This window comes from Ceratotherium simum, chromosome 34 (assembly GCF_057802395.1).
Source record: "Ceratotherium simum simum isolate JZ-2026a chromosome 34, ASM5780239v1, whole genome shotgun sequence".
In the NCBI taxonomy this organism is placed as follows: Eukaryota; Metazoa; Chordata; class Mammalia; order Perissodactyla; family Rhinocerotidae; genus Ceratotherium; species Ceratotherium simum.
Genome location: NC_141933.1, coordinates 10,765,262 through 10,778,093, shown reverse-complemented (window position 1 = coordinate 10,778,093; position 12,832 = coordinate 10,765,262). Strand labels below are relative to the sequence as shown.

Below are 12,832 nucleotides of genomic sequence, written 5' to 3'. Positions count from 1 at the left end.
CCCCACCACCGGCTTCCCCTTTCAACACTCCCAACACTCTCCATGAGATTCCACAGGGACTGTGTCCACTGGCTGAGGGAACTCACCCTAAAGAAAGCTCCCAGGCAGGGAGGCAGCAGTGCTTTGGCCCTTCAACATCACTGCATGGGGCCCCAGGTGTTCTCTTCTTCAAGACACTATGGGGAACCTGGCAGCCAGAGAGCTGACTTGAGAAGGAGGAACGTGACCATACTGTCTGTGCAGCCTCAGTATAACTCAGCAGGTGTAATGTGATCATCCACTCTGTGGCCACTGGGTCACCCTATCAGAAGTGAGCAACAAGGCAGAAGCCTCCACCATCTGTGCCCCCCAAGAGCAGCATGCTAAACTCCTTCCTGGCTGTTCACCTGAGCAAAAGTCTCTATGCACAAAGAAAAAAGAATTACCAATGTCTTTTCAATTAGCACTCTGTTCTCAAAGGAGATCTCATCCGTGCATTGCTTCACTTCAAACTTGGCTTCAACAGCTTCTGGAGGTGCCTGGTATTTCGCAATTTGTAACTTGTACAGAGGGTCATTAGTGAATAGGAAGGATGACATATCAATAGCAAGGACTGGACAAACGATCTCACTGGCTGAAGAAGAAGAAAAAGAAATACAATTACTGTGAGAAAGGTGATTTTGCCTATGGCTCCTGAAATTAGAACTAGACAGGAAACTCAAGGATTTTGTATTCCCATTGATCATTGTGCTGATAATAATGTGAGGAAATCAATGTCATGATTTCCTCAAGGTCACACAGCAAGCAGCAGAGCTAGGACTGGACACCAAGTTTCCTGATGTCTAATTCTTTTTTTTTTCTTTCCTGCTCACCCCACTACTTTCCAAAACTACTCTGGTTCACTGAAATTCACTTTCCCTAGATTTAAAAATATTAAGTTTTGGCTGCTAATAGAGTGAAACCTTCTTTGTCTTAGATATTGGGAAAGAGGATATTTTTGATAATTAAATACAAATAAATGGTAGATTCAGAATCTTATTAGAGATCATAGAAGGGAGATTAAATCTAGAAAAAAGTAAGTAAACTATTTGTAAAGTGGAAGATGCTATTTTGAGACCAAATTAAAGAATAACATTATGTAATTGGATGCAGACATAGCTAAAAAGCTTTTAAAAAAAAAGATAAATCTAATCACTTTAAACACATTTGAAGCTTATGTACAAAGTTATGATTGGCTCTTTTATTCTGCTGTGAAGTACAGAATTCCTTGGATAGGGTGAGAGGTGGGAAGGGTGGCTCTTTCCTGACCCCACTGGAATTGTGCTGAGACTTGAAACTTGTCTGGATTCTCCATCCCCCCAAGTCTTTGCAACCACCCTGCACCATGGGATGTGCCCTACCAGGCTCTGATCTGACCTCTGGTCAGACATCAAACTATGCAGAGAACTTGGAGAGGGTAAAATCAGAGGCCATGCAGGGAAAGAGGAGGATGTTTAGAAAGTCAAATGGAAGGGAAAGACTCCACAAGAATGGGACAGTAAAGAGGGCATGAAGACATACAAAAGTATTGTTGAATTAATGGCTAGAATTAATCTAGAAAAATGGAAATTGTAGCCCTAATAATTGTACTAGTTCTACTATAATTCCTGGTGGTAATCCTAGAAAACTAGTAGTAATTGTAGACACATTGAGTGCTGCTTATTCACCAAGCCCATGTGAAGAATTATTATTCAGAGATTCAGAGAACACTGGTTCTTCTTGAACTGAGAACTCTCTAAAAACCCTTCCAGCTATAACACTTTATGATTCTGAATCTATGAGTTAAAAAGCTGTGGACTCAACTGGCACCTAAAAATCTCTGGATGGAGGACATCTTGATAACTACGAGATGTCTGCGTGATACCCAGAACTGGACTCCTGACACACTTCAACCCACCCCATTGTCATAGCTATTCTTGGTGCTAGCTGTAAAACCTGATGACAAGAAGGTACTTGGGGAGATTAAGCATTTCGTTCAAGGTCAAAGTGCTGGTAAGTGGCAGAGCCACGATTCACATCCAAAACTTGTTATGTCATGCTGCTTCTCAAACACAGATCACAGACAAGGAGTGAGGCTTCAGGTGAAAACTCTTAAAATTGGCCTGCAATGATTTTTTGTAATAGTTTCAGAGTATTGGGATTTGATAAAATGAGCCCTGGGCTTTTGAGGGTCTAGTTCACAAGTAGAGGAAAAGTTTTGGATTTTGATCTATTCGTACCCCAATTAAGTTCACCTAGTTCAGAGAAGGTTACTTACCAGGGCTGGTGCAGGACTGATTAGAAATGATACTCACCCTCACAGCAGCAAAGGGCCAGAGTGACCAGCAGAACAGACAGGGACAGCCTCATGGTGGCTTATTTGCTTTGAGCTTTCAGCTTTAGCAAAGGATGAGCAATTAGGACTCAGGATCCTGGGGAACCCAGAGCTATTTGTAATCCGAGAGCCTCACTGGTCCTGCCCACATGGCACGTGGCAGGTCACAAGGTCTGGCTTCCAGCCCTCCCTTCCTCACTGAGGGCTGATGCTATCCATCTATGTCTCATTCCCCACACCTCCCTCCTTCCTGAGCGGGGAAGACTCCAGGAAAGCAGCCCTGAAGGATTCTTCTCTGTCTTCTAGGAGGGTGTTCAATCACCTGTGGAAATGTGTCCTGTTTGTTCAGTTTGCCTCTGACTTTTTGTTCATTGTATCTTTGTTCTTTGTGTCAGTGCAGAGGCGTAGGTGTGTTCTGACATCAAGAGGGCAGATCAAGGGACTGGGAATCTGGAGGCTCCACTATGGTTATAGAGACAGGCTGTAGGGAGACCCAGCTTTGACCCCTCCTCTGCGTGCTGATAGCGAACCACATCTGGTTCAAATGTACATTGATCAAGTCTGAACAAGAATTATCCTCTCCCTCAGTTCCCCTTCCATCACCACCATCTTCACGCAGAGGTACCTTCAAACACTGTTGAACACATCCCACCCTTGGAGAATTTCTTTGGGGAAAACCTCCTTTATCTGTTCTCTCCCAGCTCATTCCAAGGCCAGAGTCTTTGTTTCTGGCGGAGTTGACAACAACGCAGATGTTCATATTCTCAGTCCATGAAGAGTAAGGCTGCCATGATGTCATCTTAGGTTTATTGTGATGATTAAATGAACTCAGCTCTTTCTTCCAGGGAGCTCTGGGGTGTCAGAAGCCAAGTAAGCATCATAGGTGTTGAGAGTTTCTCTGCTCTTGGGCTCCAAGCAGGGAAGATGATGGAATGAAGAAACAGGTGAACAGGGTGGGTATCCACTTCCCCTTCGCCCATGGGCTCAAGTCTTCCACCCAAACCTAGTTTTGCTACCTGGGTCAATTTCATTTTAGGTGAAGGCGGCCCCCAGCTAAAGCAATACACTCCCCACCTGCCATTCCACTCTTGGGTCATGCTGCTCCGCATTTTCTTTCATCAGAAATTACCCACTTACATGAAAGTATATTTGAGAGGACTCATGGTCCTGTCCAGAGGTTTCCAGTCCCAACTGTACAATCAAATCACTTGGGAGCTTTTAAAAAATACAGATTCCCTGGATTCCCTCTCTGGAGATTTTGATTCAGTAAGTCTGAGGTATTGCCTAGGTACTCGTACTATTTAAACTCCACTGGTGATTCTTTGGGGCAACAGGACTGAAAACCACTGAGAAAGACCTTTATTAACAAGGGGCATGTTTATGAGCTGTGTTGTCAGTGAGCACATTGCAGGTTTTGGATAAGTCCCAGTGGAGGGCCACAGTGGTACCCACGTCAATCACACAGGATGGTGGGGGGTTCCTGTAGGCGGCTCTGCCTCCCCAACTAGGAACAGGAGGCACATGGTGAGGACCACGGAGACCTGGGTTCAGATTGTTTGTGGTCTCAGACCTTAGGACAATTACTCACTTTATATAAGAGAACCCAGTGTTCTCATCTGGAAAAGGTGGTTAATAAAAGTGCCCCATGATAGGTTTTATAGGATGAATAAACATATGCTTGTGTGTGTAAATTTACCAGGGTCTGACACATACTAAACTGTCAAAAAATGTTGAATACTCCTGTCTTGTTCTCTTTGTCAAACATCATGGGTTGTCACCAGTTCCTAGATTAAAGCACTGATGAAAACCACATAATCACCACTTTTCAGAACTATAAGGAAACCTAGATACACCACCTCTCTCTGAAATATATGGAGAAGCAAACTCAGCTCATGGTCTGAGTCTACAGACCTAACGACATGAATTAGGCAGTGAAACCTCTCTTACTGCACGCTGAGCTGTGAGGACGTCTCCATATCTGCTGAACAGAGCTTGTGCTGACACAGACTCTGGGTCACAGTATGTTCCATCAGAGAGGGACATATTTTTGTTGATCTAAAACCTATTCTCACCTTCTCAGTGTTTTTAAAATTTTCGTAGCTCATATTTTTTCATGTCTGCCTTCCTCCTTGTCTACCAGAGTCACTATTTCAGTTCAGTCTTCCCATCCTTGGGGGATTGGTCCCTACCCCAACGACTTGGTCAATGTCCCTTTTATGAGCTCTGCTGGAACATTACACAACTTTTGACTCAATTATGAGGTTGTAGACTTACAACTGTATAATCAGTTAATTGATGCGAGCCCCCGGGACTTCAGCTCCGTAACTGCAGGGCAATATCTGGTTTTCTCAAACTTGCTTAGCACAGAGAATAGGAGCGGCAGCATTCCTTGCTGGAAACATACACTTGTCTTCTTCCATACATGTCCTTGGGTTGCAAAACCATCTGTAGCTAATAACAACAGAGGTAATAAAAAGAGCAGAAACATTTTTGTTTGCTAACTATGGCCACTGTGCCAACACAATTTATTATATTTCCTTAAAAATTAATTATCATGATAAACGACAAGACATTTTTATCGTGTAAAATGACAGAGTGAGAACTGAAGACAGATATGAAGTATATCACTATTTGAGAATGAGATTTTACCTTAGAAATTAAAGGCCTATAGAAATTCAAAGAAGAACAAAGTCCTTACGAGCTTGCATTCTCCAGGAAGGAAGACTTTGAGAGGAGGTGATGACTGAGTTGGCTCTTGAAGGACAAAGTGGATGAGGATGATGGAACAGAGAAAGTGTGGGGAGCATCCAAGCAGAGGCACGGCTGTGAAGCTGAGCTCTGCACACTAGAGGATACAGATGCCCACACTCCTGTCAGCCTCTCTCTGCACTGGGGCTCCATTCACTGTCCACTGTGTGCGGCTACCTAGTACTACTGACCTTTCACCACAAGGGCAAATGCTTTTAGGTATTTCTGTATGACAGGGTTTCCCAACCACGGCTTTACTGACATCAGAGGCTGAAGGATTCTTTTCTTAGTGAAGGTCTTGAGCCACACAAGTTGTTTAGCAGCATCCCTAGTCTCTGCCCACTTGATGCCAATAGGACACCACCCACCCTGCGGAGACACCACAAACATCTCTAGACATTGAGAATGTCCACAAGGGTGCATGGAAGGAGAGAGTAAATCAGCCTCAGAAAAGAATCACTGCTCTATCAGTGGAAATACTTTATATCAGGTCCCCTCACACACCAAGATGCCTGTAAGGACAAGATGTTCACAACCATGGATGCCGATGGTTAGCAAGAAAATGCGGACATGCAGTGGAGGGAAAATTACTAACAAATAGAGGAGGTATTGGTGTAATGAACTCTCACATTAGTAGTGGATTAAACATTCAAGTACACGTTTTGGGGAAATGTCAAGTTGTGTAAAGTTCAGGGTTTTGGTGAATGAGCCAAGGAGAATTACCTGGGGCTGACTTGTGATCCTTGCTCACCTTCCAAATCCAGCTCACTGACCCAAGTCATTAGATGGATCAAGTTTAGATTGGATCAAGGTAATGGTTACTTGTGGGGAACAGAGAGACCCAGGTGGCCCAGTCCCTGATGGCATGGGCTCCAACTTCCTCCTCTCCTCACCTGTCCCCTCCCTTTTGTGACTCCAGAGTCCTCATCCAGGAACAGAAGAAAGGTGGTCTTAGCACCAGGATATCATGTTGAGTCTGGTTTAGTGTTGGATTTGATCCCTGCCTTTACTAAAGATTCAAATTTAAATGAGCTTCTCTTTCTAAATAGATGGAATAATAAAACATAATATAATCAGTGAATTCTTTGTAAAAACTCAAAATTGCCCTGAAAGGCAGTTATACAATAATTAATTAAGTAGCTACAGGGTGAGTATTGTCACTCAAAGAGCAGAGGTGCAAAGGCCGTGCCCCCAAGGAGCATGAACAGGGAGGAAAGGGCCATGGGATCAGGTCCTGGGATGTCAGGAGAGAGCTGCACACAGAAAGCCATGGGGTCCTGGAAGGGAGTTCCCAGAGATTTACGGGCCAGAAAGGGCAAAAGAAGTGGGCTGTCTTTGATGTGGCATTCGGAATGAATAAGGAGTTTCAATTCAGTGGGACTGAGGCAAGGACAGTGGGGGAAGGGAGTTCACAGGGAGCAGAGGCCTCAAGCAGAAACTGTGGGGTCTGCAGAGAAATCAACCTGGAGTTCACATAGGGCAGTTGTGGCAGTTGAGATCACAAGGATCTGTCTGAGCCGTAAAGTGAAGGTCCACAACTCAAACTCAAGATGTCGATGGTGTTGAGAGCTGTCTCTAAAATCAGAACACTTGGCTCCTTATACATGCTCTGTCATCCACTAGCTGTGTGCCCTTGGTCAAGTTACTTGACCTCTCTTATCTCATTGTCTGCAGCTGGGGAGAAATGATATGTCCACCTCAGGTGGAGGGTGACCACACATCTCAGTTTGCTCAGGAGATCCTGGTTTATGTTGCTGTCCCAGCATTCCACCCATTTAGTGACCTCTTTCACCCTCCAAAGTACCCAGGTTTGGCCAATAAGTCTCATCATCACCCTACTCATTAGGTTGTGGTTGTGAAGATTAAAAGAGGCTCTCACCAGTGCCCTGCATCAAGTAAGTGTTATGTAATTGTTTGCCATTCATGTTTTACCGAATTCTGAAAACAACTAATCATGGATTGGTGCTGGGTATTGAGAAGATGACTAGGCCAACAGTATGTAGAATATGTTTGAGAAGAAGTGATATAAAAATTATATCTCAATAAAACTCTTTTAAGAAGGAGTCAGAAAAATATCAAGTAAGCATGGATTAAGTACAGTGCTTTATTTTCAAACTTACAACTTTGACCTCAGATCTGAACACGATTATCTCTGGATCTTTTAGAGAATGTAAGCAGAAGCAGAGTCTTCAGTGGTCTATAATGGTCCTAGTAGTCCTACAAGGTTTACCATATCACCGTTATCAATTTTATAAAATTAATCCCTGGTAGCTTACATGTAGCTAGCACCTACTCTGAGCCCAGCCCTGTTCTGAGCACTTACATGTTGTAGCTCATTCAGGACTCACAACAATCCTAGGACTATTCCCAACGTACGAAGAGACATGGCTGTGAAATCTCCACACCAGTCTGGAACCAAGGCAAGGGAGGCACCTGGTCTAGGAATGGCCTGGATACCGTGAACAATGAACATCTCACTGACAGCCAAGATGTCCCCAAGAGCAGGACCTTTCTTAAAGTTTCCCTCCTGGGCACCTACCTCTCCACCAGACTTCTAGACTTTGGCATGATCTTAAAGAAGAAGAGGTTCACCTCCAAAGAACATGCCTGAGGTTAGTGTCCCAACAGCCCTGGAGGTGAGGGGCAGGACTAGTTTTAGAGGATAAGTGAAAAAAAATTTGGCATCTCTTACTCTAAATACTGTGGGGCTGATATCAGTAACTCACAATTTTAAAAAATTTAGATCATCTCAATTTCAAAATAATTCCTTTGAAGGTTTTTGTGCCAATGCACGAGTCACTAAGAAAAAATGGCACTCACTGATTGTTATGACTTTTATTAAGTATGCAAGGCCTCAAATAACCAAAATATTAGTGTATCTCAGGGCTTCTGTGACTCCAAGGACAGGCCAAATATAATTCCCTCTTACCACGTGCTTTATCTCTCCCCGAAAACACTAGCTCATTCTGGGTAGAATCTGAATCATTTAACTTTGCACCATGGTTTGTCATAGTAGGTGATCAATAAATGTCCCACAAACACTGAAGCTGAAGGCCATTTCACTCCCTAGTTTCTGAACTTGATTTGGGGACCCGAGTCAAAGTTCCTTTTGGGAAGAGAAAAAATCAGGCTAGCAACTCAAGCATTCCGGCTTTTTGGCTTCTCCTATTTCTCCCTGTAAATGCTGGCTTCCAAAAGAGTCTTTTCTGGGACAATTCATTGTATTTTGATTCACCTGAGAATGATCGTCATCAGTTGTATGGAAAGAACGTGGAGGTAAAGAAAACACACCTCTTTATCGTGGGCACTGTGTACATGACGTGGGTGGGAATTTTTTTGAGTAAGAAACCTCTGACGGGTCCAGAGTCGCAGCAGGTGACATGGCAGACCCATAACAACTGGGGCCCCAGGCAGAGTCCCTATTAAGTCCTGGTGAAAGAAACATTATCCCATTTCATTATTAAAGTCTTTCACCTGCCTTTGGAATGAAAATCGCCAGCAAATGTCAACTGTGTGAAAGTACACACGTGAGAACATAACCTTCTCTGTTTCTAGCATCTTGCCAAATCCGTTTTGTTCTTGGCAAGTTATGCCCCGGTGAAGAACGGAAACAAAGATGTCCCAAATAATCCAGACAGCAAATAATGCATTCACGGGTAATTAACTATTGACTCATTTCTCTGGCTCTCTCATCCATTTCTTTCTTTTTTTAACCTAAGCCAACTTTGTTTCTCTAGTTCCTATAACATTCGTATTGTCCCTGCTTAAACTGAATTGGCTTTTCTATCATGAGGCTGTGCTGTCCCTCTCTTGGCACCAAGAGACACTCATTCCTTACCTTGCCAAGTGCCATCTCCTCTCAGGCCTCTGTACATGCTGTTCCCTCTGCCTAGAACACCCTTCCCCTCATCTTCCCCTGGACATCACTGTCCGCTCATCCAAGCTTAGAAGTCCCTCCTTCTATAGCTTTGCCTGGACCTCTGTGCAGGGCGCTGCCCCTGGGGGCTGTGTTGTTCTTCACACAGTCACTATCCAATATCACTCACTCAATTGTAAGCTTGTTTGTTGTCTCCCTGGTGAGAGGTGAGCTCCACAGAGCAAGGTCCTCCTCTAATGTATTCCTACAACTCAATCTGTGGCACAGAGCACAGAGCCCGGTCAGAGGAGAAGCTCATGGTTACTGTTGAACAATGGATGAGTGGATGGACAGGTGGATGGATGGATGAAACCTCCCATTTGTTCATGATTACCCTAATTTAAGCCCTGTGATCAGCTCCTTACATAGAGTGTCCATCCTCCTTATAAAACCAGGCATGGTATCATTTATGTCCCTCTTAGAAATGAGGCAAAGGAAGTTCAAAATGATCAGCACTTCAACTTACCCAAAGACACTTCATTATCAGGTGTTGCATCCAAGATTCAAATCCACCCCGGCATGAGCCCAGGTCTCATCACCATTCCACCATCAGCACTGCCTCCCCTAAGCAATCAGTTATTCTACTTCTTCACGTCATCCTTTCAGTCAGTGGAAGAAAAACCTCAAACAGCCAACAAAAACTTTAAAAAATTAATTCAAGGATTTATAATAGATATATTTATGGAATTGAGTTAACTAAGTGAGATATTCTTTGTGAAAACAACCTTCGAAGCGGTGAGACATAATTTCCCAAACTTCAAGCACCCCAGGGAGTGTCTGTGGGCGAGAGAAGTCTGCCTCCCAGAGGAGGTAGGTGGTACTGCACTGAGCGCAGGTGTGTGGTAAACCAGCAGGAACAGGCTCAGGGGATATGAAGCTTGTTGTACCTTGAAGAAGAAGAGACAAAGAGGAGGAAGAGGAGATAATGACAACCAAAATAATAATAAAAACCACAAGGGTGACAACACAGGCTCACAATGGTATAATTTGCTTTATTATTTAGAAAGCTCTTTTAAATTAATTTTACCTAAAGTCTTGTATCATTACTGCAGTTCCAAAATTGTTTTGGGTCAAAACCTCTGCCTCCTTGGTTTCTACAAACAGAGCTCAGGCTGGCTGGGTTCTGGCTGATTCTCACCGTTGTTTCCTGGTCCAATGCCAGATTTATTGTATGACTCATTCCCTTATTCATGGGAGGGATTAAGGTGGTGACCAGGAGAATAAAAGGAGGAGTTCTGGGCACTCCCCTCCAAAGTGAGTTCCTTCGTCTCTCTCCCACATCAGAGACCAGCCAGCTACAGCTGCCTCCACCATGAAGCTGGTGACGGTCCTCACGCTGCTGGCCCTCCCCCTTTACTGCTATGCAGGTGAGCAATGACAGAGAGGGCAAGCATTGGGCTAAAGGTTGTTGTCAGGACGCCTGTGGAAGATTTCCTGGTCCCCAAACCCCAGTACAGGACAGCCCTAGTATAATGTGTCTGGGTGTAATAGCCCAAAGGGTGTAATTATCATTAATTCTAAAAAATTAAGTTTCCTCATAGGTTTTGCTTCTACAGTGGAGCTGCATGTAGCGTCTCATCCTGTTCAGGGCATATCACCATCATCACAGGTACCATGAAAACCAGGATGAGTCTTGGAATTGAACATTAGAATTAGATATTTCAGTGGGAGAAGGGAAACACATGCTACGATGGCCCCCTGACATTTGCACTAGCTAGGTTTCCTGAAAGAGGCATCATGGAGTTTCCTTAAATGTGGAAAGAAAAGGGAAACCTCCAAGGGGAAAAGGCTCAGGCTATATGTGTGACCCAGTGTGGCCCCCTAAATGGGGGTCCACTCTTCACACATTTACAGAGTTGATTTCATCCTACCAGGATGCCCATTAGCTCCTAGTCTCTTCATGGTCAGCACTGACTGGGTAGAACTCACACCTTTTAGAGGTCTCCTTCTGGCAATGAAGACCCAGAGGGAGGAAAATGCCCTGGCAGCCAGAATCTGAGCTTCAATAATAGATCACCTACATAGTGTGCTTTGTTCAGTTAACCAAGCTCTTTTAATATCCCACCTCACTTGTTCCTGAACTATGTGCAGATAAGTTAAAGGTGATATGCTCAAGGTCAACTAAATAGAAAATTGCAGAACCAGCAGTAAAATCCGGCTCTCCTGAATCCAATTCCAGAGCCCTTTTCCCTATGCAACTCAAGTGGCCACAACAGATCACTTCATGAACAAGAATTTTATTTGTGTGCTAATTTTTGTTGCAGAAAATAATTTGTGTCAACAGAGCTAATGGACAATATTCTAGACCCAATACATCTACAGTACTTGGAAATCCTACTTGATGCTCTGAATGATAATAGTGAAGCATCACATGACTCTGAACAAAGAAAGACCAGATAATGTTTAATGTGTTGCACTAAATCAGAGCCTCTCATTACTCCAGCATCTGCCTTAATCATGGTTACATAATGTTGGGCTTCTCTGGGCTGTGGAGGCAGGAAGCTGGGGGAGAGCAGATGTTTCAGGGCTTAAAGGAAATCCCAGATCCTGAGTTTGCTCTGAGTGAATGATCTTGAGAACTCAAGGTCTTGAGTTCATTGATCATTCACCAGAATCTGTCTGAATGCATGTCTCTACTGGATGTAAGAAGATGGCAAACATCATAGTGATGCTCCAAAAGGGGTTCATACTTCCATAATTGAGCCCACTTTTGCATGCTTTCCTCCCAGGTTCTGGCTGCCAACTTCTCGAGGATGTGGTTGAAAAGACAATTAATCCTGAATTGTCCACGACTGAATATCTAGCAGCTCTTCAAGAGTTCATATCAGACGAGGCCACTGCAAAGGCTGGAGAGGAATTCAAGCAATGTTTTCTCAACCAGTCAAATGAAACTCTGACCAATTTCAGAAAGATGATGGTAATTTCAGTTTTTTCTTATGTGCTTTTAAACCACTGGACGGGGACAAGCAGACTCTAAGTTTCTCACTAATTATGACAGATCAACGGTGAACATGCCTTATTTTATCTCAGAGAATTTAATTGTGGGTGAGTCTGGTGACTTTGAGACCAAGAAAGCCATCACGGCCCCAGTGGTGATTCACCTATTCATTTTGTGGAATCTTTAGTGAATGATTGAAAAAGACAAAAGAGGGAAAAGATCACTCAGGAAAACTCTTACCTAACTCTCAGCTCCCCAGTTCACACACACACACGCACACACAGGTACACACACGTCCACATACACACATTTTCTATCAAAGTAAAAAAATCTGATTTTGAAGAAGCCCCTCACTTGTAGGATTGATCAGCAAAAAAGATCCCCTTCTTCATAGTTAGTGCTACTTCCAGCAATAACTTTCTTGGATGTCAGATGTGTGTGGACAAACCCAGGAAAACAAAGGGAAGAAATGTTTGTGTTTCAGAATTTTACTTTGTAAGAGAGAGTCGAAATCTAAGTGATGTCTCTGTGTTTGTTTTCCAGCACGTAATTTACAACAGTCCTTGGTGTGATGGATATTAACTTTCCACAAGAACTTTGGCTCAAAGGACTACAGAGAATGCTCAGAAACCAACCATCGATTGCTATAAACCACAATTTTTCTTTCTTTTTTGTCTTTTGATCTACAAACTGCAAGACAATTGTTGAAACCTCATTTACATTTTCATTTCAATAAAGTATCTGCAAACCTAAAGTTCTTTTTTTGTTATCCAATTAAAATGGAGGCTTTAGAGAGCCTCATATATCACACACACAATTATTCATTAAGAACTCGTGGGTGAGGGATTGAAGAATCTGAAAAGCCCTTGCTCCTTCCCATCTGTAGCCCGACCTTGAT

At 43.5% G+C, this 12,832-nt stretch overlaps 2 protein-coding genes across 3 annotated transcripts; one reads left to right on the top strand and one right to left on the bottom strand.

Annotated features, from left to right (window-relative positions):
* Positions 1–362: 362 nt before the first annotated feature.
* On the bottom strand, positions 363–2,367 carry LOC147912558 (secretoglobin family 1D member 2-like). Its single transcript, XM_087423175.1, has 2 exons — positions 2,313–2,367; positions 363–613 (listed from the first exon to the last, which is right to left on the bottom strand). The coding sequence occupies exons 1-2, from the start codon at positions 2,365–2,367 to the stop codon at positions 363–365; spliced, it is 306 nt and encodes a 101-aa protein (XP_087279301.1).
* A 7,917-nt stretch (positions 2,368–10,284) lies between these two features.
* Positions 10,285–12,580, top strand: LOC101397950 (mammaglobin-B-like). Of its 2 annotated transcripts, XM_087423230.1 has the most exons (3): positions 10,285–10,363; positions 11,726–11,913; positions 12,478–12,580. In XM_087423230.1, the coding sequence occupies exons 1-3, from the start codon at positions 10,309–10,311 to the stop codon at positions 12,514–12,516; spliced, it is 282 nt and encodes a 93-aa protein (XP_087279356.1). In that variant the 5' UTR covers positions 10,285–10,308; the 3' UTR covers positions 12,517–12,580. The 2 variants fall into 2 exon arrangements, with proteins under 2 accessions (XP_087279356.1, XP_014648631.1); XM_014793145.2 differs by lacking the exon at positions 12,478–12,580 and having other exon boundaries at positions 11,726–11,973.
* Positions 12,581–12,832: the final 252 nt, after the last annotated feature.